Raw genomic sequence first — 27,029 nt, 5'->3', positions numbered from 1 at the left:
GCTCTGGAAATACAGCAATGAAAAAATATGGTCCTTGCTCTCTAGAGACTTAATTAGAGGAAATAACACTTGTCAGCCCCCATCATTTCCTTAGTGAATTTTGGAAAAAAGGAGTTTGGTATCTAATCCTGAGTCAGCCATTTAGCTACCACTTCTCTATGCTGTATTTCACTTTACTCCACCCAGTTCTGTCATGGTTTGCCACACCTTTAGCTGTTGATTACCTGGAACTCCTGTACCACAGCTCCTCAGGATAGACTACTGCTACCCCTACCACTCATCGTTGATAAGATTAATTTCACCACAAGATAGTACATTTCCCAAAGTCTGAGATATAATAATTCTAGAATAATAGCAAGAGGCATATAAATGTGGTGGTGTTGATGGTGTGAACTTTGGCTAGGCCTCAGCTGAACAATACATGGTGGTCTTTGACACTGCAAGTCTATTACCTTTTGTGATCTCATGCCAAGGTGAAGTCTCTTAAATTTGTACCCATCCAATAAATACTGAATCAAATACACACACATATCCCTCAAGGTCAAACAGTAATTCTCAGAGGCAGTACATTTAAAACATATGAATGTCAACCTATGTTGACATTCCTAACTACAAAGTTTTCTGGGAGCAGATCCTGTCCTAAAATGCAGTGCAATGTCAAGTTACATTTTTTGCATCTGTTTGCTTCATACTGCTCTCTTGATGCTTCATGATCTATTACAAGTGTATCACTTGTAATGCAATGCTTGGATAAGCAAAGAACTGGTAGAATGTTTGGAATTACATGATTATAAAAATATGCAGTTAGGGTTTAGTCAAATTTTTGAGCAAAGTTAATAGAAGGACATCTTCTGTCATCTCCAAATGAAGAAGGGGAGATAGTATGAGTCTTTATTATCTACTGTTCAGATTAATTTTCAAGAGTGGAGTGGGGATCACTATGTCAGTTACATTGCAATATAATTATTATAATAGAAGTAAGCCCAAAAAGGATGAAGGAAGGGCAAATCAGTCTTAGAAAGTTATGAAAGGTTCCCTGGAAGAGATTAAGTATTCAGCTGAGACTTGAAGGATCTTGAGAGAACCTAGTAGACTCACAGAATAGCAAGGAGTTCAGTATGGCTAGTGTGGAGTAAATGGGCAAGGATGGTAGAAAAGGTTAACAGTCTGGGGCCAGACCATGAATTTTCCCTTTCTACTGGCGAAAGGGAAAAAATCTTGCCAGAGGAATAGTATGATCTTATTTTCATGTTAGAAAATGTTAGTAATAGAACAAAGGTTGGACTGGAGTGGGAATTACAGGCCATTGCAATAATTCACAGGAGGTGAGTCAGGAGAGATGACTATTTGATGAACTGAAACAGTGAGTGTGGAGATTAAAAAGAAGGCTGGAAAACTGAAGGAACAAAACAGCAGCAGACTTACTCCAAGAAGGGACTAGCGGTTACCAAAGGGAAGGGGTGATAGAGAGTGGGTGGGGAGGGAGGGAGAAGGGGAGTGAGGGGTATTATGATTGGTACACATGGTGTGTGTGTGGGGGATCATGGGGAAGACCATGTAGCACAAAGACAAGTAGTGACTCTGTGGCATCTTACTACACTGATGGACAGTGACTCCAATGGGGTATGGGGAGGACTTGATAATGTGGGTGAATGTAGTAACCACAAGGTTTTCATGTAAAACCTTCATAAGTGTGTGTATCAAGTGATACCTTAATAAAAAATAAAAATATTTTTTAAAAAGAGGGCTGGATTTGAGCGATACTTACGGAGATAAGAGTCAATCAAATTTGATATTAGGATAGAGGAAATGAAGGAAATATAATATAGGGGTACTAATGGATTTCTGACTTGGGTAACTGGGTACCATTATCTGACAGGGAATGAAAACGGGCTAGGTTCCAGGTGGGTGGGGAGAGACATGGTGTCAGAAGTAGGGAACGATAAAGATGCCAATGCCAATTTGGGACATACTTAAGGTACTTGGGTGAAACCCAGATGAAGATGCTATTGCTTGAAAGGATCTAACCTGGGACTAACTCCAGATATATATCTGGGAGTCTTGTGTGCACGGGACACCTGTTGGGTAAGTCCATGATAGGAAAGAGGTTGTTCAAGGAGACAAGAGGAATAAAAGTTAAACAAAGGAAAGTAGACAGCTTGGGAACACATAAGTCACACAGCGGAAGAAAAACTGTTTTAGGTGTATCAGAGAGGTAGCTGCAGAACTACGAGAAAGTGGCTCTGGGGAACCCGAAGGAGAGAGTTATTGGTGTTACTATTTTTTAGAGGGTTTTTTCCTTCTCTTCAAAAAGTTTTTAATTTCTCGAAGGCAGGAACCGCCCCTTAAATTTCATTGTTTTTCCTTCAATGCGTAATTCATTGATTCTCATCGGTTCAGTCTCAAGCACTCTTTGACCTTATCAACCTAGGATGTTTCATCCTCTTTCAAATAAACTTTCAGAGTTACCTACAAACTGAAATAAATCGACTTTTATAACCTTTAGTAAACCTTATTTACTACTTATTGAGAGAGATCTTTGAAATAAAGATTTCAGTGGGTTTTTCACAAGCGTTGGCTTGTAACTTAAAACCTGTTCAAAAGCACGGTAAAAAGACGGCCACGTTTTTCTTACCACAATTAACCGAACCCACATTTAACAGTCACCAAACAACCAGTTGGGGCATACACATTCATGCCTGTGGAAGCCATTTAACTGCAAACAGACCATGATTCACAGGAAGTTAAGGGCAACTGCGTGCTTTCATGGGATTTTGATACCAGGCAGTACAGTTTGTTTTCTCAGGTAACAACACCCAAACTAAAGCCCAAGCTTTGGTGGATCCGCGTTCCTGACCTTAGAAAATACCGAATAAAAGAAGAAGGGCTCTGACATAATCACCTCCACCTGAGGAAGTAGTCTTTCCTATTCCGTACGCCACACAACATAACCTGCAATCACCTTCCTCCAACAGCTAAGCTCCAGCGCTAAGCTCCCTCTTTGGGGGAAATCGTCAAGATCTGGCTCTCGCGGGATCTCGCGCCTCAGAGTAAGTCAACTGGATCGCGCGCCCCATCGAATCCCCGCGGGAATACAGTTAGGAAGGTCCGGAAAGCCGGGAAATCTCGGGCGGGGGCGGAGTCAGCTTGGTGAGCGTGAAGGCGGGGCCAGCTCCGAGGAGGGGGCGAGCACGAGGCGGAGAGAGGGCGGGGCTCCCGGGACCTGTTGATCGCAGGTGTCACTGGCTCCACTGGCCCTGGGGTGGCGGACCGTGTGCGCATGCTCCTTGCGCATGGTCGAGCTCGGGGCGGTGTAGACCAGCTGCCTCTGCTCCAGTTCCCGGTGAGCCTCAATTACGGTGGCAGTTGGTGGTGGTGTCAGCTTGGTGTCGGCGTGAGGCGGAGCTGGGCGAAAGAGGTAACCCTGTGTGAGTGGAAGACCCGTATTTCTCTACCTGGACCGCACGCTCCTCTTGCTAGGAGCACAGAGCTAAAGGTAAGTCTCCGAAACTAGTGCCTGGATGGAGATACAACGACCTGCAGCCCCCACACGGCCTGACTGGGAGGTCGTCGTTCTTGCCCCAGACCCCGTCTCCCTCCTCGCAGCCCCGCCACCTCCTTCCACCCCAGCTCCTCTGGGCCGTCCCCGGCGTTTGCTCGGGTTCAGGCGCCCGAGGTCACGCAGCCCTCCCGCCTCCTTCCGACCCGCCGCGTTCCGGCCCCGCGGAGATGCCTGTGGCCGAGCTGGAGGCGCGCGTGAGGTGGGCGGAGGTGCTGTGCTTCGCCGGGTTGTGGTGGTGAATTGCTGCTGTGTTTGATGGAGGGCAAGGGACAGAACGTGGAGTCTTGCCGGGTCGCTCAGTGCATTGGGATTATAAATATTACGCTTATTTGGCGCCTGCCCTTCACTTGAGCCACTGCCTCTCCTGAGCAGCAGTTTTTTAAGCGGGTTCAGGTGGATATGTTGCCCCCTTGAAGGAGACTTCAGGATTCTGGAGTCTTTGGGCTGGTGATTTCTGGGTGGTAGTAGTAATTTCTAAAGTTACTGTTTAGCTTCTAAATGGAAATTTTGTGGGACGGTTACTAAACAACTTTAAACCTCGTTGGAGAACAGGAAGTACTTGCACAGGTGTAACAGGGAGGGTTTCTAAAGCCTGCAGTCAGAGAGTGTTCTGGGGTTTTGTTATCCCGCTACAAGGTTTTATCAATGCAAAGTCTGATTAATGCTTGAAAAATGTACTGCAAGGCTTTGTTAGGCAGCAGGGTTTGCCAAATGTCTCCATATCTGAAAAAGAATATATATTGAAAGAATTTTCAGGGCTGTTTTTGAGGGATGTATAACAGTTCATTAGGAAGTTCTTTAGGGTCTCATTTGCTTTTAGTTCTGTTCTTTAAAGAAAAGCATTTCTAATTCTCAGTATTTAAAAGAAGTACAAGTGCAGACACATACTCTGAAATGAACTTGGAGCTAAATTGATACTTCTGTAAGTTTTCTATTCTGTTCTATGATTATGGTCTAGGCAAATGTCCTTCCTGTTAAAGAAAATTAAAGAAAAAAATTTTTTTGCAAAAGTAATATATGATTTATCTGCCATTACCATAAAATTCCAAATAGACAAACTCACTGTAGGTAAGAGTTCAATACAGTCTGAAAAATCAAGGTTTTTGTTTTTGTTTTACATTTTAGCACCTTTTAAAATAAGTTCTTTGGACAATTTGTCTAAGTTTATGATAACTGATAATAAACCATGAAAGGGATTTACTTAAATTTGTTCATAAATTAAACGCACTAGTAATTATGTGTATTTTTTCCTACAGTGTAAAAAAATAAGAAACCAAGAAAAGACCTTTTTCCCTATTAATTTAAAAAATCTTTTTATAAATGTATGTAGATTATATATTCTTCATGGAAGTTAACACTAATAGTAAACGCATTACCATTATTTTCTCTAGAAGATACAAAAAGCAGTTAAAAAAAATATAGACTTTTTTAAATGGAGAAGGGACACCCATTTTACTCTTTTTCTAAAAAAAAGTCACAAAGCTCTTAACAAAGCTAGTATGTACTGTGATTCAAGATTTTTTTCTATTATTTAGTGTCAAATAAATGTTTTAAACTGTATAGTATCAAGGGAAACAATTTTGGAATCATATGGTTTACAGGTTTGTTTTGGCAAGACAGTTAAAAAATGCAAATTCTATTTTAAGGTGATGTACACATTTAAAAGTCAAAATCAGAGTTATTTTCCCTGCTGGTTCTTTTTGGAATTCAGTCACCTACCTTCTACAGAGGATGTTGCTTTACCCTGTAATTTTCCAAAAACATGTTTGAAATCTATAAAGTGGTAGATAAAGCTGTCTTAAAAGATGTTTAATTTCTAAAATTCTTAGCAGATCTTGTTAACAGCTTTAAAAGGTTTTAAAAATTTTTTTCATTAAGGTATTATCAATATACACTCTTATGAAGGTTTCACATGAAAAAACAATGTGGTTACACATTTACCCATAGTATCAAGTCCCCACCCATACCCCAATGCAGGCACTGTCCATCAGTGTAGTAAGATGCCAAAGATTCACTGTTTGCCTTCTCTGCTACAGTGTTTTCCCCGTGATCCCCCATTCCATGTGTACTAAACATAATACCCGTCAATCCTCTTCTCCCTCCCTCCCCACCCACCCTCCCACACCCCTCCCCTTTGGTAACCAGTAGTTCCTTCTTGGAGTCTCTGAGTCTGCTACTATTTTGTTCCTTTTGCTTCGTTGTTATATTCCACAAATGAGGGAAATCATTTGGCACTTGTCTTTCTCCGCTTGGCTTATTTCACTAAGCATAATGTCCTCCAGCTCCATCCACGTTGTTGCAAATGGTAGGATTTGTTTCATTCTTATGGCTGAATGGTATTCCATTATGTATATGTACCACATCTTCTTTATCCATTCATCTACTGATAGACACTGAGGTTGCTTCCATATCTTGGCTATTGTTAAAAGGTATTTCTTAATTGCAGAACTCAAAGACAACCTACAGCAAAATAGTTCATACATTGCATCTGAAAGTATTTTGAACACAGAGTATTCTAGGCAGGCTGGGCCCAAAAGACTGTGAAATCATGCACTCTTGGATTAAGGGAGGAATTTGGGTCATTTTTGGAGAGAGCTAGAAATTAGTGATGATACAAATATGGTGTTAATATATTGTTACTAATTTTGTACAGCTGTAATGATTTTAGAAAATTCTGCCTCACATTGTATACACAAAATAGGAACAAGAAACAGATGCAACCTGTTCTACCACAGATAAAAATCTTCAGAGGTTAAACTTTAAATACCTTAAATAATTCTTGGAAAGCTATTATGAATTTAAAAAAATAATAATAGGAAACTACATACAGAATATTTAGGCAAATAGTATCTATTCTTTGCTTTTCTAAGTTAATCCATATCCTCTATCAGGAGTTCTTAAACTAGGGGTCTGTGATTAGAACTGTAGTCTACAGTTAGAACTGAATTTTAGTGTAATTAGCTTTCTTTGTGATCTTATGATTTCATCTTTTCTTCCTCCCTTCCTTCCTACCTTCCTTCCTTATTTTAATCCTGTGAATTTTATGTATTTGCAAATATTATTCTGAGGAGTCTGTAGGTTTTACTAGGCCACCAGAGGTGTCCATGACACAAAAATGCTACAAACCATTGCATCTGGGTTTTAACATGCGTCACCTTAGGAAATTTGCTACATGTATTCATATTTGTAATTCATCAGAAAATGTTACAGCAACATAAAGCGTATTTCAATGCTAGCTGCTTTAGTGAATAAAATCAGTTATCTTTGTTTTCGTGGTATTTTTGAATTAATTTGGAAATAGTCTTCTATTTTGTAAATACCTGTAAAAAGCAGTCTGAAGAAATAATTTTTTTCCTTTGGAATTTGGAAGTTTTTAACTTATTTTTTGTGCTTTTTTGAGTTAGAAATTTATTCAGTTAACACTGACCTATTATTGTATGCTAGGCCCTTGAGATTAAAAAATTAATAAGGCTATGTTAAAGTACTCAGAAATATGAATTCTTCCTTTTCTAAACCTCATCTCTGGCTATTCTCAATACTTCCCTAACTGCATTGAGTTTCCAAAGACAAAATAGTCATTTTTCTTATATTTTTGCCTTTGCAAGATTCTGCTGCTCTTCTCTTCCCATTCCCCTTTCAACTCTCCAGTCACCCACAGCACACCACACCCATGATCCAGTAGGGGACAGCAGATTACCTCATCTTTGTGTTACCACTGTACTCTGTGCAGTTACACTGTACTCCCTCTACTATCCTTACACTCAAGGTAACAGAACACAGATCATCACCTTCCCATTGCCTTAGTTACTGTTTTCCCTCTACAGCAACACAGTATAAATCTTTACAAAGGGATGTGCAAAGTACATAATGAACATAAGTCAGTTATATAGTATATCAAATGGGGAAGAATGCCAAGGAGAAAAAGTAGAGCAGGGTAAGGGGAATGGGGATGTAGAATATAGGTTGTGGTGGGTTGCAATTTTATATAAGTACAGGCCTCATTTGGAAGGTAATTTTTGAGCAAAACAATTAAGGGAGCCAGGAAGAAGTCATGGTGGGTATCAAGGGGAAGTGTATTCCAGGCAGAGAAATAGCCAGTGCATAGGCTTTAGAGAAGAAGGAGTTTGCATGGTGTGTTAGAAATAACAAGGAGGCCAGTGTAGCTGATGGAGAAGTAAAAGGAAAGTAGTTAGAGGTGAGGTTAGAGGTGGAAGGAGTGGGCAGATGTGACATAATAAGAAATATGTATTTGTTCTCTGGCTTCATTTTGTATCACACAGCTCCTAAAACCCTTGGAATCTCCGTAAAGTGGTAAGTGGTTTTTGGTGTGCTAATGAGATGGCTGGGGGCAGGGTTTTGTGGAGTCTTCTGATGGTGGTTGATTGTTTGGGGAAACAACCTTGTGATTAGAGGAATGGAACTTTGAGCCTATACCTAACTTCCACCAGAGAGGGGAGAGTGGTGGAGGTTGAGCCAATCACTAACAGCCAGTGATTTAATCAATCCTGCCTACATAATGAAGCCTTCACAAAAAATCCTAACGGAAGGGGTTTGGAGAGTGTTTGGATTGGTGAACACATGGAGGTACTAGGAGGTGGTGCATATCTGAAGAGGGCACAGAAGCTCCATGCCCCTTCCCACATGTCTTGCCCTGTACATCTATTCCATCTGTCTGTTCCTGAGTTGTATCCATTTATGACAAACCTGAAATCTAGTCAGTAAGCTGTTTTCCTAAATTCTGTTAAGTCATACTAGCAAATTAATTGAACTCAAGGGGGAGGTTGTGGGAACCTCCAATTTGTAGGTGGCCTATCAGAAGTACAGTTGATAACTTAGGATTGGTGGCTGAAGTGGAAAGGGCGGTTTTCTGGGGCTGAACCCTTATGGCACCTGACCAGTGTCAAAATTGAGTTAAATTGTGGGACACCCTGTCAGTGTCCATTGAGAATTGGTGAATTGCTTGTGTAAAAACCCATCTGGTCTCAGAAGTGATAGGAGAATATAAAAGAAAGTGTGTTTTATTTTAAGCAGGTGGTATAGGGCCTTGAAGGCCATTATAAAGACTTGGTTTTTAATCTGAATGTACTAAAGACCTATTGCAAGGTGTTGAGCAAGGGGATGACATTGTGACTTATTTTGAGAAAGATCTTTTTGTCTACACTTGAGGATTGACTTTAAGGGATAAGGGTAGAAGCAAGGAGACAGGAGGCTAGTCTAGCAATCCAGGCAAGATATGATGATGATTAAGATGAGAATAGTAGAAGTGGAGGTGGTGAGAACTGGTCACCTTCTGACTGAGATACATGAGAAAGAGGAATCAAATACCAAAATACTTGTTTTGAGCAGCTGGAAAGATGAAGTTATCATCAGCTAAGATGGGGAAGAGGTTCAGTTTTGGGCATCATGAAAGCAAAGAAATGTTAGGTTATGCTTGCTTTGGTGTAATTCTGTTCTAGAGATCATATCTTAAAGCAGATTGTCATAGGCATTGTCTTTAGTGTTAATAGTCTGTTTCTGGATTCTCACTTACTCTTGGCTTTCTGTGGTTAGTTACCAGTGGAAACAAGTGAGTAGGTAAAAGCCGTAAGTAATAAAGCAGTTCTTTATTGGACACAGAGAAATAGAGTGTAAAGTGCAGAACATTGAAAATAACTTAACATTTGCTGGTTTTGTTGTTTGTACAATATTGCCTTATTACTGTAATTTTATTTTCTATTCTTCTGTAAATTTTCTAATAGACTTCTCCAGTTCCTCCATCTGTAGAGTGACAGTAGTTTTGTATGTCCGAGGACATCTGTTCTTCAATTGTATCTTTCTTAATATAATCCTTCAACTTTATAAAACTGAAGATACCTCTATAGTGAATTAGATATTTTTATTGATTCAACTTGCCATAGTTCTTCAGCTTGCTATCTAGTTATATAAAATAAAACCTTAAATGCTTTTATTTGTATGATGATCAGTTGTAGGATATCAGTGAAAAGTCTTCAGTGTGTCCTTGTGTTATATTGCTTATAAAGATGTTAAAATGAAATTTTTACTTTACAGTTTGGTGGCTAGTCCAGGATACTATTACGAGTGTATTTCAATAGCTTTATTAGCAGTGATTCTCTACTATTATGGGATTATAGTTTTTTTATATTATGCAGTATTTCAGTGGTGTTTTATAAATCTATATAATAAACACTGTAATCAAAAGAAAAACCAATAAACTTAAAAGAACAAAGAAGTCTCATGCTTTTTTATATTAGTTTCTTAGGGCTGCTATAACAAACTACAACACACTGGATGGCTGCAAACAATAGAAATTTATTCTCTTATGGTTCTGGAGGCTAGAAGTCCAAAATCAAGATCTTGGGCAGGGTTGGTTCCTTCTGAAGGCTCTGAGTGAAATCCTTCTTTCCCCCTTCCTAGCTTCTGGTAGTGGCTATCAGTGTTTAGAGTTCCTTGATTCATAGATGCGTCACTTACCTCTGCCCATTATTAAATGACATTGTGTGTGTGTATGTCTCTCTTCTAGTGACTGCTGCTAGTCTTACTGGATTAGGGTGCACCCTAATGACCTTATCCTAACCTAATTACCTTTGCAAAATCCCTATTTCCAACCCTGTGGAAGTACCAGAGGCCGGAACTTAAACGTATCTTTTTGGGTTGTTAATACTGAGGGTAATGAGGAAAAGTGGCTCTGGAATCTTGCCTTAACTCCTGGCACATTTTCAAGTAAAATTTAAAATTTTTAATCCTAAGTTTAAAATAGTTGTGTAAGATAAAATTGCTAGTCCTTCTCCAACTATTCCAAAACATTGAAGAGTAGGGAACAGTTACAAATTCATTTTATGAGGCCAGCATTACCTGATACCAAAGGTCAGTAAGGTCACTACAAGAAAAGTAAATGACAGGCCAATACCCCTGATGAATATAGATGCAAACATTCTCAAAAAATACTAGCTAACAAAGTTCTATAGCTCATTAAAAGAATCACACACTGTGATCCATTTGGAATATGGTTCAATATTCACAAATAAATAAATGTTATATACTTAATTAACAATGGAAAGATAAAAATCATGTCATATCAATAGATGCTGAAAAAGGATTTAATAAAATCGAATATATTTTCAGTATAAAAAGCCTCAACAAATTAGGTATAGTGAGAATTACACCTCCTTGTAATAAAAGCCATATTTTGACCCATGAAGGGTTGAAAGCTTTTCCTCCAAGATCAGTAACAAGACAAGGGTGCCCACTCACCATTCCTATTCAGCAAAATACTGGAAGTCTTAGCCACAGCAGTTAGGCAAGAAAAATAAAGAAAAGCCATCCACACTGGAAAGGAAGAAGTGTAAGTGTGTTTGCAAATGACATAATCTTATATATAGAAAATCGTAAAAAAAAAAAAAACCTGCCAAAAACTTAGAATAAATGAATTCAGTGACCTTGCAGGATACAAAATCAACATAGAGAGATCAGTTACATTTCTATACACTAACAGTGAACTATCTGAAAAAGAAAGACAATAGTTCTATTTACAGTAGCATCAAAAACAATAAAATACTTAAGAATAAATTTAACCAAGGAAATGAAAGCTCTCCTTGAAAACTAAGACATTTGATGAAAGAGTTGAAGAAGTCATAAATGTTCATGGTTTGGAAGAATTAATATTGTTAAAATTTCTGTACCAAAGCCATCTATAGATTGAATACAATCCCTATTAAAATTACTGTGGTATTTTTCAGAGAGAAACAGTTCTAAAATTCATATGGAACCACAAAAGATCCTGAGTAGCCAAAGCAATCCTGAGAAAGAACAAAGCTGGGGACATCACTCTTCCTGATTTCAAACTATAATACAAAGTTATATTAACCAACGCAGTATTGTACTGTCACAAAAACACACATAGACCAATGAAACAGAACTGAGAGCCCAGAAGTAAATCTACACATATTTGGGCAACTAATCTTTGACAAGGTAGCCAAGGAAACTCGATATGTAAGCAATAGTGTCTTCATTAAATGGTGTTGGAAAACTGGTATTCATATGTAGAAGAATGAAACTGGAAGCCATCTTACACCACTCATAAAAATTAACTCAAAGTGGATTAAAGTCCTAAATATAAGACCTTAAAACTCCTAGAAGAAACTGTAGGAGAAAAAAACTCTTAGACATTGGTGATGTCAATGATTTTTTGGATATGGCATCAAAACCACAAGAAAAGCAAAAATAAACAAGTGGGACTGCATCAAACTAAACAGCTGCTTCTGCACAGCAAAAGAAATGATCAACAAAATGAAATAATTACTTACATAATGAAAGAAATATTTGCAGCCATGTTATTGGATAAGGGTTTAATACAAAAAAATAACTAAGGAACTCATACAACTTAATAGCAATCCAATTACAAAATTGACAAAAGGACCTGAATAGGCATTTTTCCAAAGAAGATATACAGATAACAGGGACATGAAAATGTTTTAATCGTTACTAATCATCAGGGAAATACAAATCAAAACCATATTGAGATGCCACACACACCTGTTAGAATGGCTATTATCCAAAAATTATAAAAAGATCTGGTGGTGCGGTGGAGAAATGGGAACCCTATTGATAGAAATATAAATTGGTACAGCCACTATGGAAAACAGTACGGAAGTTCCTCAAAAAATTAAAAACAACTACTTCTGGATATATATCTGAAGAAAATAATCTAAAAGAGATATCTGCATACCCATGTTCACTGCACATTATTCTCAGTAGCTGGGACATGGAAACAAATGTCAAGGGATGAATGGATAAAGAAAATGTGATATATATGTATGTATATGTTTACACACACACATACACACAGGAATATTATTCAGCCATAAAAAAGGAAGCTAATCTTGCCATTTGTGACAATATGGATGAACCTTGAAGGCATTACACAAAGTGAAATAAACCAGGCAGAGAAAGACAAATACTGTATGATCTCACTTATATGTGGAATCAAAAAAACATACTCAAGCAGAATAGATTGGTGGTTGTCAGAGGCAGAATGTTGGGGGAAATAGGTGAAGGTGGTCAGCAGTTACAAACTTCCCGCTATGAAATGAGTAAGCTCTGCGGTTATAATGTACAGCATGGTGATTAGTAATACTATATTTTATATTTGAAAGTTGCTCGGAGAGTAGATTTTAGAAGTTCTCACTGTACATACGAAAAAAATGGTAACTGTGATTTCAGTTTATGCCTAGTTGGTTTAACCATCCTGCTACTAATGAAGAACTTTGTTTCTCTGCTTCACAGGTCTTGCTGACTTTGCTTCTGAAATATGTCACATATTCTTCCCCTGTTTCTGCTACCATTATCCTAGTTCAGAGTCATATCTCTCACCCTCATTTCTTCACTAACCCTCCAGTTTATCACCTTTACCCATAGACTTTTACCCATATTCATCTTGCTCACTGTCGTGGTCTGTTTAAACCACAAGTTTGATTGTCATTTCCCTACTTAAAACCAGCAAAGGCTTTTCACTACTTATTAGGTAAAGTCCAAATGTCTTATATCACCTTTAAGGCTAGCCATGATCTGGTCCCCAGTTATCTCTCCACCTTGCACTTTATTGTGTATAGACTTTTACTTCTTAATTGGTTCATTGTATTTCTTTGTAATACATCCTGCCCTCCCAACTCACACATGAAACTTTCATTCATTCTTAAAGATGTAAGATGTGGACTCTTACAGGGAGCTTGTTTCTGCTTCCACACTGATGTTATGGTATAATATGCCTATCTCTCACTTTGTTTGCTTTTTCTTTCTGTGGACCTCAGTTACACAAATAACCACGTAATTGAGTTAATCATAATCCAGTTCATGACACATTATTATCAATCTGTATAGAACCCTTCTTTTTTCTTATTCGCAGTATATTTCTACCCATCCCTTCCACCTCCTTTCTCATCTTAGTTTCTAGCTCTTCACCAATAGGCACCTATTTTGGTATTTTTAATATAGGTCCTTCCTATCACCTTTCATAGTTATTTGTACTTGCAAGCTTTTTTAACTTGTTACTTTGAATGTTATTAATTTATAAAAATGGTATTATACTATAAATCATTTTTATTCAACATTAATGCTTCTGTATGTAAAAGTACTTAAGCATTTCTGACATTGCCTGTTGTCCAGCTTATATCTATTCCCCATTTTGCTTATCTGTTCTACAAGTACTCCAGAGTGGCCAGCTCTTCTTGACCTCAGACAATGGATATTGACTACTTATGGTTCTATGCAAGAAGTATTGTATCCAGGGGCTACCACCCAGTAAATCTAATTCTGAGATTGCCCTCCAGAATGATTATGTCAATTTGCAGTCCTACCAGTGGTGCCTGAAGTGTTCCCACTTTCCCACATAAGGACAAGCACTTTCCCACATAATTTCACCAAAGAATGATGTTACTGAGTGGTGGTATCTAAAAAGTGATGTTAATGTTGTCAACCTTAAAAACAGCCCATTAGTTTACCAGCAAAATCAGTTTATTTGGAAATAGCAAAGAAGTTACAATAATTGAAGACATGCAAATGGTAGCCAGCCATATATAGGCAAGTCAGAGAACAAAAGAGGGGCTTGCTTTTATAGAATGAGGAAGCTGGGAGGGGCTGTTTGGAATGAAAGTCTGTTTGGGGGAAAGTAGGAGTTCAGTGTTGTGGTGACTTCTCATTGGCTGGGTTGTTGATGAGCTGGAGAAAATCTTCTTTCCTCCTGCTAGGATGAGTAAAAGTAAACGTTTTCCTGCCAGGACCTGCAAAGAGGTGTGTAGTAGTGTGTGAGAGCTTCTTGACTCCATTTAAGTGAGGTTTCCTTGACTGATTTTCACTATGTTTTAATTTGCAGTTTTCTGAATTTGAAATATCTCTGTATATTTATTAGCCATTTGCTTTTCTCCTTGTTTGAATTATCTATTTGTAGTCTTTGACTATTTTTTTATTGTATAATTTGTTCCCCCCCCCCACAATCTCCAGGAGTTCCTTATATATTCTGTATATTAATCATTCTATGTTGGTTATGATTATTGTAGGAACCTTGTTTCATGCTGGGGTTTTATTTTGTTTTTTGGTTTCTTATTTTTGCAGTCCATTGAATGGACTGATATGTATTCAATCTCTTGTTTTCTGTTCTATTCTAAACTTTAAATTTTCTTCTAAGCAGTATTTTAGCAGCATCCTATAAATTTTAATACGTCATACTTTGTCATTCAGTTCTGTGTATGTCATAACTTCTCTTATGCTTTTCTGTTTAACCAAAGGTTTATTTCATTTGTTCTAGTTCACATCTAATTCATATTACAGACAACAGAGTTTGTATGATACTGATTTTCTTTTTAATTTAGTGAGATTTCCTTTGCATCATAGTGTATAGTTGATTTTTGCATTTGCTCTAGGCTTGATTTTTGCGTTTGCTCTAGGCTTGTTCTGAAATAACATATTATTTGCTTTACCATACTTTTAAATTTTAATTTCCTGTAAGTTGTTTTACAGCCTTTCAGAAAAATCAACTTTATCTGACACTAAAACAGTTACATCAAATTTTTTTTGGAAGTTACATGAAATATACTTATTGGGAATTTTAAAAAAAGATTTCTGTATACATACACAAACACATAACTAGTATAACATGATATAATACATAAATGTGATTAATATACGTACTCTAGTTTTCTTTAGTGCAGGTTTTTCCCACTTTATTTTCTAACTTTGCTGTCCATTCCCATTTCAATTGTCCATCCCCATTTCATATTGTCCATCCCCATTTCAATTGTCCATCCCCAATTCAGTTGTCCATCCCCATTTCATATATACACTCCTCCCTATTCAGATGCTCATATAAGGCGTTTCTTTTTTATATATATTATTTTCCCAGAATGGGATATTACATCACTGCATTTTGCCTTTGTCACTCAAAAGCACCCTATTATATAATAATGTCCCTGCTCATGGATATTCATTTTGTTGCCTTATTTATTGTCTACATAATATATCAACAAAGTAGTACTTTTATTTTGGGGCATAGATTCTCAATATTAGGTTTTTAAAAATTGAGGTGTGTTTGTTTTTAATTTTAATAGCTGCTGCCAGCTTGATATAATAGTGCCACAAGGATGTAATTATATTTTTTATTAGTTAACAAAAAAGGAAAGTACGTCTTTCCACTTATCACCACCAACAATGTTTTAAGTTTTGCCAGCTTAATAAAAACAAGTAGCTCTTAATCACTGTTTTAATGCTTCTGTGTTAGGGTCTCCAAGATTCCTCCCTTTTGAGGTTTGGTGATTCTCTAGAACTCAGAGCACTCAGCATATGCTTCATTACAGTGAAAGGACATAAACTCAGCAAATGAGAAAGGTCATGGAGTTAAGTCTGCTGGCAGCCAGGCGCAGGCTTCCAATAGTTTTCTCCCAGTGAATCACGTGGGACACACAAATTCCTCCAGAATGAATTGTGATGACATATGTAAAATGTCTACCAGAAAGCTCATTAGAGACTCAGTGCCATAGGCTTTTATTGGGGGTGGTAAGGTAGGCATTCTTTGCTTAGGATGTATCAAAGTTTCAGATTCCAGAAGGAAAGCCGGTGTTCAGGATAAACCCCATTATTTGCACAGCTTAGGTACAGTGACCAACTCTTCCCAGTTAATGGGGTTGGAATCCTTCCAAAATCTTAATTTTCCCTAGGCTAAAACCTTGCAAGCAGGTTTTTCCAAGGATAGCAATCTCTGGCGTGCAATGTTGTCTTTCCTTTTCCTTTTCTATTTTTTAAAACAGCTTTATTCAAATATAGTTCACTCATTTAAAGTGTATAATTCAGTGGTTTTCAGTATATTCACAGAAATGTATGTCCATTATCATAATTTTAGAACATTTTCATCACCTCAGAAAGAAGCCCTGTACCCTTTAGCTATCACTCTTCCCACCATCTGTACAGCTCCTACTTCTCCAGTCTAAGCAACTATTAATATACTGTCTGTCTTCATAGATTTAAGTTCTGGACATTTTATATGAATGGAGTCATATAATATGTGGTCTTTTGTGACTGGCTTCTTTCACTTAGCAACATGTTTTCAGTGTTCATCTGTGTGTGGCACATATAAATACTTCATTCCTTTTTATGGCTGAATAATCTGTTGTATGAATGCACACACACCATATTTCTTTATCCATTCATTAGTTGATGAATATTTGTGTTGTTTTCACCTTTTGGCTGTTATGAATATTGTAGTGTTAGCTCTTTTATGCATTTCCCAAATATTTATTGAAAGAATAAAAACAGTCACATTTGCATTCCTAGAATAAACCTTACTTGATTTTTTTTTTCAGTAGTACATTATTCTTTTAGACACATTGATTATATTTGCTAGTTTTATTTATTTATAAGGTTTACATGTATATTCACATACCACATTGGTCTGAGGTTTATCATGTTTTGATATTAAGGTTATATTAGCTTCACTAAATGATTTGGGGCATTTTGGATTTTTTTTTCCTTGTGGCCTGTGATAATTTAATGTTAGAAGTAATATGATGTAATTTAACTTAAACTTTCTTTGATCCAGATGCCATTTTCAGTGGGAGAACTTTTGTTTCCTTTTCATTGCTTCTAAATGAGTCTTTAAAATGTTTTTTTCTACTTTTTCTTGGGTTAATTTTGGTAATTTATATTTTGCTAGGAAATCACATATTCCTTTAGATTTTAAAGTTATTGTCATAAGATTTAAGTGATACTCTTTCATAATTTTTCAATTGCTTATATATCTAAGGTCATTTCTCTTTATCACTTCCATTGGTGTTTATATTTCTCTTTCTTTTTTCCTTAATCAAGCTTGTTGACCAAAAAAAAGGCAAAGCTTTAAAAAAAATTAGTTTTTCTTGGGGATTGCAATCTGGGAACAGATGTAGGAGGAAATCCAAATGTATGTTCCAGAGACAGCAAGGAGCTTAGGGTTTTTAAAGGCAAGAAGGGGGAACTCTGAGGAAGCTTACTGAGTTGTTTTGAAAGAATTGAGCTAGGTTACCCACACATTTAGGTATACATAATAGGTTGCTAAAGCTATTCAGTAGGTAGAAAGTCCACTTTGTTGCAGGCAGCAGGTGTTTGTCCAGGATGTTTATGGTTTGGCAGAATGTAAAATCGGTTTCTTCCAAGACCTTTTTAGAGAAGAGTTACCCACATAGACCCCATTAATTTAATGGCCTCCCAACTCTATTTCAGTTTCTACTTGGTGTCAATGCTAACATTTTGTCTTATATCTACATTTGTGAATATTTTGTCTGTTTTGTTAGTTTTTACAAAAAGTTTAGTTTGGAACTCCTTTTTTTCTTTCTATTGTTTGCCTATTAATGCTTATATATCTGGACTTATCTCTTGCTCTCTCTTTAAAGTTTCACAGTTTTCTTCCTACTTCATTCCCACATCATTTTTGGAGTTTTAGAGTTATCTATCCTGTTATCTGAATCTTTCAGTCTTTAATTCTGGAAAACACTGAATCATCTTTAAAAGAATTTATTCAATTTGCTTTGTCCTCTGTCTTTCTGAGAATCTTTTAAAATAGTATTGACATTTTCAGATTTTATCCATGCCTCTTAGCTTTGGGAAAGTGTATTTTTTAGTTCTTTATTCCTTGATTTTTGCTATTTAGGAGAATTTCTTGACTTAAATTTACCACTTGTTAATACGATCTTCCCTTCTATTAATTTTGCTACTTAACTCATCCTTTTTTTAGTTTCAGTAATTTTAAAAAATATACTCATTCAGTTAGTGGACATTCGTTAAATTTATTCTAAATCTGTGTTCCCTTTGGTCTCTTCATTTTGTTTCCTACGGCCATAGGCTGACCAGTTTGTTGCCTTTCATAGTGCTCCTACCCTGCAAGTGAACGATTATCTTTTTCCTGGGAGTACCAAGTTGTAAGCTAGCAATATTTCCATGAGGAAGGTGAAAGCACTAGGCTGTAATTTGTGTTTCTTCAGATGATTTCAGAGGTGGGGATGTAGGGGTTTGATTTGGAATGATGCCACTTGAGAGTTGGTTCCAAGAAAACTTCCTGTTGCCCTGCCTAGAAGTACAATGTTTTCCAGGTCTGCTCTCCCTCTGTTCTACTTGTGGAATAGAGTTGAGGACAGAACACACAGGGCCTTGAAGGCACTTCTTAACCACCTCCCAAACTGGCTGTGCTCTAGTGCTTTCCTGATGTTATAATTTTCCCTACCCTCTGGATGGCACTGGGGTGGTAGCAGAGCTTTCCTGTAATATTGCATTGTGCAGGGTGGGAATTCTTTGCCCATGCCCAGAAAAATGTGAGAAATGGAAAAGGTCACAATTAGAAAGATCTTTCCTAGTCTGGAGCACTTGGCCCTATCTCTTGGCTCCTGTTTCCTTCCACGCTGGAAGCCAGTTACTTTTGGATTCCTGAAGGTTTCTCACTGTTTTTTGTTTGTTTGTTAGAAGACTTAACTGTTACTTTTGTATAACCTCCAGAGTTAGGTTGGAGGGAGGGAACCAGGAGCACATGCTAGTTTGATATCTTGTAGGAATGGAAGATACAATATGTTTAAATTACCTATTTGTGTCTATGTTCCCCACCACAGTAAACTCATTAAGGCTAGGGATTATTTCATATACCTTAGCATGGTTCATGGTACAAACCTGGTGTCTAGTAAATGATTATTGAAAGAGTATCATTTCAGAAGGATCTCTATTAAAAATGTACCAATACAGTACTCTCTTAATGTTGTAAAATCATGACTACATTCATTAAAGACTTACTTTATATGAAAGGTTTTGGGATCATTTAGCTCACTTTCAGGGAGATTACAACCCATAGAGTTAAAATAAAAAGACAACTATCATAAGAAAGTCTTTTCTAACTCTTGAAACATGTCAACTATGTTAAGCAGAGCTATTATTGTTACCCTATTTTATAGATGAGGAAGCTATGAATCAGAGATGACAAGGATTTATCTAAGACAAAACAGCCAACAAGTGATGAGCCAATATGTGGGCTGGAAACAAAGTCTCCTGACTAATTCTTTATTTATTTATCTATTTTTTATTTTGGTATCATTAATATACAATTACATGAGCAACATTGTGGTTACTGGATTCCTCCCATTATCAAGTCCCCACCACATACCCCATTACAGTCACTGTCAGTCAGCTTAGTAAGATGCTATAGAATCACTACTTATCTTCTCTGTGCTATACTGCCTTCCCCATGCTCCCCTGCTACATTATGTGTGCTAATCGTAATGCCCCTTATTCCCCTCTTCCCTCCCTTCCCCCGCCCCCAGTCCCTTTCTCTTTGGTAACTGTTAGTCCATTCTTGGGTTCTATGAGTCTGCTGCTGTTTTAGTTCCTTCAGTTTTTGCTTTATTCTTATGCTGTAAAGATGAGTTAAATCTTTTGGTACTTGTCTTTCTCCACCAGGCTTATTTCACTGAGCATAATACCCTCTAGCTCCATCCATGTTGTTGCAAGTGGTAGGATTTGTTTTCTTCTTATGGCTGAATAATACTCCATTGTGTAAATGTACCACGTCTTCTTTATCCATTCATCTACTGATGGACACTTAGGCTGCTTCCGTATCTTGGCTGTTGTAAATAGTACTGCAATAAACATGAGGGTGCATATGTCCTTTTGAATCTGAGAACTTGTATTCTTTGGTTAAATTCCTAGGAGTGGAATTGCTGGGTCAAATGGTATTTCTATTTTTAGTTTTTTCAGGAACCACCATATTGTTTTCCACAATGGTTGAACTAGTTTACATTCCCACCAGCAGTGTAGGAGGGTTCCCCTTTCTCTGCATCCTCACCAGCATTTGTTATTCCTACTCTTTTCTATGTTGGCCATCCTAACTGGTGTGAGGTGAGTGATATCTCAGTGTGGTTTTAATTTTCTTTTCCCTGAAAATTAGCGATGTGGAGCATCTTTTCATGTGTGCCTGTTGACCATCTGAATTTCTTCTTTGGAAAATTGTCTGTTCATATCCTCCACCCATTTTTTAATAGGGTTATTTGCTTTTTGGGTATTGAGGTATATGAGTTCTTCATATATTTTGGATGTTAACCCCTTGTCAGATATTTCATTTACAAATATATTCTCTGATACTGTAGGATGCCTTTTTGTTCTGCTGATAGTGTCCTGTGCTGTACAGAAGCTTTTTTAGCATGATGTAGTCCCATTTCCTGACCAATTCTTTAGAGACTAATGTTTTTCTTTTTTATTCCTCAGTGCTTTGCTGTCTTAGTGGGTAGTTGATCAGTGATATTGAATTGACCTGTGCCATTCTGTCTCATCTTTTTTGTGCTGTGAAAATGAAACTCAGTGATTTTACCCAGAGTTTAAAGCCAGAGTCCTGGGTTTTCAAGCCTCTGTTTTGAGGCTTTCTTTCCCATCCTCCCTTTTCATCTCCTCTTCTCTTTGTTCACATTTCTCCTGCTGCACTGGGCTTCTTAACTGTTCTTTCAACGTGGCAGGCATGCTGTTCATTGCTGGGAATGCCTACTCCCAAGTGGCATCTTTACCTCCTTTAAATCTTTGTGCAAAGGTAACCCTCTCAGTTAGACTGTCTGTGACTATTTGACTTAACTATTTGAAAGTGAAAATCCGTTTACATTATATACACTTCCTTTCTCCTTTCCTTAAATTGTTTTTTTGTTAACACTGAGCACCTAACTGCCAGTACACTCTACAATTTGTTACTCCTTATATTATTGTGTTTTTCCTCATTATAGTAGTTAAGTTGGCCAGTGCAGTACATGGCTCAGTAAATGTTTGTTGAATAAATGAATACAGGAAGGAAATTCAATTGATTAAACAAAACTTTGTTAGTAATACTTGACGGTTTTTTTGTTGTTGTTGTGAGCATTAATCTACAATTACATGTAGAACATTATGTTTACTAGGCTCCCCCCTTCACCAAGTCCCCCCCACAAACCCCATTACAGTCACTGTCCCTCAACATAGTAAGATGTTGAAGAATTACCACTTGTCTTCTCTGTGTTGCACAGCCCTCCCCATTCCCCCCCGCCACATTATACATGCTAATCGTAAGGCCCCCTTTCTTTTTCCCCGCCCTTATCCCTTTCCTCCCATTCTCCCCAGTCCCTTTCCCTTTGGTAACTGTTAGTCCATTCTTGGGTTCTGTGATTCTGCTGCTGTTTTGTTCCTTCAGTTTTTCTTTGTTCTTATACTCCACATACGAGTGACATCATTTGGTATTTGTCTGACTCCACCTGGCTTATTTCACTGAGCATAATACCCTCTAGCTCCATCCATGTTGTTGCAAATGGTAGGATTTGTTTTCTTCTTATGGCTGTATAATATTCCATTGTGTATATGAACCACATTTTCTTTATCCATTCATCTACTGATGAACACTTAGGTTGCTTCCATTTCTTGGCTATTGTAAATAGTGCTGTGATAAACATGATAAGCATAGGGGTGCATATGTCTTTTTCAAACTGGGCTGCTGCATTCTTAGGGTAAATTCCTAGAAGTGGAATTCCTGGGTCAAATGGTATGTCTATTTTGATCGTTTTGAGGAACCTCTATACTGCTTTCCACAATGGTTGAACTAATTTACATTCCCACCAGCAGTGTAGGAGGGTTCCCCTTTCTCCACAACCTCACCAACATTTGTTGTTTTTTGTCTTTTGGATGGTAGCCATCCTTACTGGTGTGAGGTGATATCTCATTGTGGTTTTAATGTGCATTTCTCTGATACCTAGCGATGTGGAGCATCTTTTCATGTGTCTGTTGGCCATCTGAATTTCTTCTTTGGAGAAATGTCTGTTCAGCTCCTCTGCCCATTTTTTAATTGGATTATTTGCTTTTTGTTTGTTGAGGTGCATGAGCTCTTTATATATTTTGGATGTCAAGCCTTTATCGGATCTGTCATTTACAAATATATTCTCCCATACAGTAGGGTACCTTTTTGTTATATTGATGGTGTCCTTTGCTGTACAGAAGCTTTTCAACTTGATGTAGTCCCACTTCTTCATTTTTGCTTTTGTTTTCCTTGCCCGGGGAGATACGTTCATAAAGAAGTCACTCAAGTTTATGTCCAAGAGATTTTTGCCTATGATTTTTTCTAAGAGTTTTATGGTTTCATGACTTACATTCAGGTCTTTGATCCATTTCGAATTTACTTTTGTGTATGGGGTTAGACAGTGATCCAGTTTCATTCTCTTACATGTAGCTGTCCAGTTTTGCCAGCACCATCTGTTGAAGAGATGGTCATTTCCCCATTGTATGTCCATGGCTCCTTTATCATATATTAATTGACCATATATGTTTGGGTTAATGTCTGGAGTCTCTAATCTGTTCCACTGGTCTGTGGTTCTGTTCTTGTGCCAGTACCAAATTGTCTTGATTACTATGGCTTTGTAGTAGAGCTTGAAGTTGGGGAGTGAGTTCCCCCCTACTTTATTCTTCTTTCTCAGGATTGCTTTGTCTATTCGGGGTCTTTGGTGTTTCCATATGATTTTTGAACTATTTGTTCCAGTTTGTTGAAGAATGTTGCTGGTAATTTGATAGGGATTGCATCAAATCTGTATATTGCTTTGGGCAGGATGGCCATTTTGATTATCTTAATTCTTCCTAACCACGAGTGTGGGATGAGTTTCCATTTGTTAGTGTCCTCTTTAATTTCTCTTAAGAGTGTCTTATAGTTTTCAGGGTATAGGTCTTTCACTTCCTTGGTTAGGTTTATTCCTAGGTATTTTATTCTTTTTGATGCAATTGTGAATGGAATAGTTTCTCTAACTTCTCTTTCTGCTAGTTCATCATTAGAGTATAGGAAAGCAACAGATTTCTGTGGTTAATTTTGTATCCTGAAACTTTGCTGTATTCAGATATCAGTTCTAGAAGTTTTGGAGTGGAGTCTTTAGGGTTTTTTATTTACAATATCATGTCATCTGCAAATAGTGACAGTTTAACTTCTTCTTTACCAATCTGGATTCCTTGTATTTCTTTGTTTTGTCTAATTGCCATGGCTAGGACCTCCAGTACTATGTTAAATAACAGTAGGGAGACTGGGCATCCCTGTCTTGCTCCCGATCTCAGAGGAAAAGCTTTTAGCTTCTCGCTGTTCAGTATGATGTTGGTTGTGGGTTTATCATATATGGCCTTTATTATGTTGAGGTACTTGGCCTCTATACCCATTTTGCTGAGAGTTTTTATCATGAATGGATGTTGAATTTTGTCAAATGCTTTTTCAGCATCTATGGAGATGATCATGTGGTTTTTGTCCTTCTTTTTGTTTATCTGGTGGATGATGTTGATGGATTTTTGAATGTTGTACCATCCTTGCATCCCTGGGATGAATCCGACATGGTCGTGGTGTATGATCCTTTTGATATATTTTTGAATTCGGTTTGCTAATATTTTGTTGAGTATTTTTGCATTTACATTCATCAGGGATATTGGTCTGTAATTTTCTTTTTTGGTGGGGTTTTTGCCTGGTTTTGGTATTAGGGTGATGTTGGCTTCATAGAATAAGTTTGGAAGTATTCCCTCCTCTTCTGTTTTTTTGGAAAACTTTAAGGAGATTGGGTATTATGTCTTCTCTGTATGTCTGATAAAATTCTGAGGTAAATCCATCTGGCCCGGGTGTTTTGTTCTTGGGTAGTTTTTTGATTACCACTTCAATTTGTTTGCTCGTAATTGGTTTGTTTAAATTTTGTGTTTCTTCCTTGGTCAGTCTTGGAAGGTTGTATTTTTCTAGGAAGTTGTCCATTTCTCCTAGGTTTTCCAGCTCATTTGCATGTAGGTTTTCATAGTAGTCTCTAATAATTCTTTGTATTTCTGTGGAGTCTGTCGTTACTTTTCCTTTCTTCTTTCTGATTATGTTGATGTGTGTTGATTCTCTTTTTCTCTTAGTAAGTTTGGCTAGAGGCTTATCTATTTTGTTTATTTTCTTGAAGAACCAGCTCTTGGTTTCATTGATTTTTTTCTATTGTTTTATTCTTCTCTATTTTGTTTATTTGTTCTCTGATCTTTATTATGTTCCTCCTTCTGCTGACTTTAGGCCTCATTTGTTCTTCTTTTTCCAATTTCGATAATTGTGATGTTAGATTATTCATTTGGAATTGTTCTTACTTCTTTATACTTGGATTGCTATATACATTCCTCTTAAGACTGCTTTCACTGCATCCCACAGAAGTTGAGGCTTTGTGTTGTTGTTGTTATTTGTTTCCATATATTCCTTGATCTCTATTTTAATTTGTTCATTGATCCATTGATTATTTAGAAGTGTGTTGTTAAGCCTCCATGTGCTTGTGAGCCTTTTTGTTTTTTTTGCACAATTTATTTCTAGTTTTATTCCTTTGTGGTCTGAAAAGTTGGTTGGTAGGATTTCAATCTTTTGGAATTTACTGAGGCTCTTTTTGTGGCCTAGTATGTGGTCTATTCTGAAGAATATTCCATGTGCACTTGAGAAGAATGTGTATCCTGTTGTGTTTGGTGTAGAGTTCTATAGATGTCTATTAGGTCCATCTCTTCTAGTGTGTTGTTCAGTACCTCTGTGTTCTTACTTATTTTCTGTCCTGTGGATCTATCCTTTGGAGTGAGTGGTGTGTTGAAGTCTCCTAAAATGAATGCCTTGCATTCTATTTCATCCTTTAGTTCTGTTAGTATTTGTTTCACATATGCTGGTGCTCCTGTGTTGGGTGCATATATATTTATAGTGGTTATATCCTCTTGTTGGACTGAGCCCTTTATTATTCTGTAATGTCCTTCTTTACTTCTTGTTACTTTCTTTGTTTTCAAGTCTATTTTGTCTGATACTAGTACTGCAACACCTGCTTTTCTCTCCCTGTTGTTTGCCTGAAATATGTTTTTCCATCCCTTGACTTTTAGTTTGTGCATGTCTTTGGATTTGAGGTGAGTTTCTTGTAAGCAGCATATAGATGGGTCTTGCTTTTTTATCCTTTCTGTTACTCTGTTTCTTTTGATTGGTGCATTCAGTCCATTTACATTTAGGGTGATTATTGAAAGATATATACTTATTGCCATTGCAGGCTTTAGATTTGTGGTTACCAAAAGTTCAAGGTTAGCCTCTTTCGTATCTTACTGTCTAACTTTATTCGCTTATTGAGCTGTTATAAACACTGTCTGGTGATTCTTTATTTCTCTCCCTTCTTATTCCTCCTCCTCCATTCTTTATATGTTGGTTATTTTATTTTGTGCTCTTTTGTGTTTACTTTAACTGCTTTTGTGGGTAGTTGATTTTATTTTTTGCCTTTAGTTAGTATTTGGTTCGTCTGCTTTCTTTGCTGTGATTTTATTTTTTCTGGTGACATCTATTTAGTCTTAGGAGTGCTCCCATCTAGAGCAGTCCCTCTAACATACCCTGTAGAAGTGGTTTGTGGGAGGCAGATTCCCTCAACTTTTGCTTGTCTGGGAATTGTTTAATCCCTCCTTCATATTTAAATGATAATCGTGCTGAATACAGTAGTCTTGGTTCGAGGCCCTTCTGTTTCATTGCATTAAGTATATCATGCCATTCTCTTCTGGCCTGTAAGCTTTCTGTTGAGAAGTCTGATGATAGCCTGATGGGTTTTCCTTTGTAGGTGACCTTTTTCCTCTCTCTAGCTGCCTTTGAAACTCTGTCCTTGTCCTTGATCTTTGCCATTTTAATTATTATGTGTCTTAGTGTTGTCCTCCTTGGGTCCCTTCTGTTGGGAGTTGTGTGTACTTCGAGGTCTGATCAATTATTTTCTCCCCCAGTTTGGTGAAGTTTTCAGCCGTTATCTCTTCAAAGACACTTTCTATCCCTTTTTCTCTCTCTTCTTCTTCTGGTACCTCTATAATGCGGATATTGTTCCTTTTGGATTGTTCACACAGTTCTCTTAATATTGTTTCATTCCTTGAGATCCTTTTATCTCTCTCTGCATCACCTTCTATGCGTTCCTGTTCTCTGGTTTCCATTCATCAATGGCCTCTTGTATCTTATCCATTTTGCTTATAAATCCTTCCAGAGATTGTTTCATTTATGTAATCTCCTTCTGGACGTCATACCTTAGCTCTTGCATATTTCTCTGCATCTCCGTCAGCATGGTTATGACCTTTATTTTGAATTCTTTTTCAGGGAGATTGGTTAGGTCGGTCTCCCCAGATTCCTTCTCAGGGGAGACTGTCTGGGTTAATCTGGCCTGTATCAAATTTTTCTGCCTTTTCATGGCTATAGAGGTTGTTGCTGGAAGCTGGTGCGTGTGTCGGCTGGGAGAACATCCCTTCTTGCTGGTTTGTGGCCTTCCTCTTCTGGGAGAACCGCAACCTCTGGCGGCTTGTGCTGGGAAGTGCGCATGGGACCTCTGATTCTTGCCGGGCCGCTGTGGATTTAACCTCGGCGGTTGCTGTGGAGTTAAGCTCCGTGGTTGCTATGGGCATGGCGGACCTCTGTCTGCTGCTCCAATATGGCAGAGCCGCATCGGAGGGG

The 27,029-nt window shown here is 37.6% G+C and overlaps 1 protein-coding gene and 1 long non-coding RNA gene across 5 annotated transcripts in view; one reads left to right on the top strand and one right to left on the bottom strand.

Moving 5' to 3' along the window:
- LOC118924102 (uncharacterized) overlaps positions 1-3,282 on the bottom strand; it is a 257,912-nt gene extending 254,630 nt beyond the window's left edge. For all 4 annotated transcript variants that reach the window (XR_008997836.1, XR_008997835.1, XR_005029456.2 and 1 more), the window contains exon 1: positions 2,903-3,282. This is a non-coding gene — a long non-coding RNA (uncharacterized LOC118924102). The remainder of the gene's footprint in view (positions 1-2,902) is intronic.
- USP53 (ubiquitin specific peptidase 53) overlaps positions 3,275-27,029 on the top strand; it is a 71,024-nt gene continuing 47,269 nt past the window's right edge. The window contains 1 exon segment of the mRNA XM_057502574.1: positions 3,275-3,496. Coding sequence (XP_057358557.1) covers positions 3,281-3,496 — 216 coding nt within the window. The 5' untranslated portion in view covers positions 3,275-3,280.

This window comes from Manis pentadactyla, chromosome 5 (assembly GCF_030020395.1).
Source record: "Manis pentadactyla isolate mManPen7 chromosome 5, mManPen7.hap1, whole genome shotgun sequence".
NCBI classification, from domain to species: Eukaryota; Metazoa; Chordata; class Mammalia; order Pholidota; family Manidae; genus Manis; species Manis pentadactyla.
The sequence above is the reverse complement of the archived record's forward strand: the minus strand, read 5'-3'. Positions and strand labels throughout refer to the sequence as shown.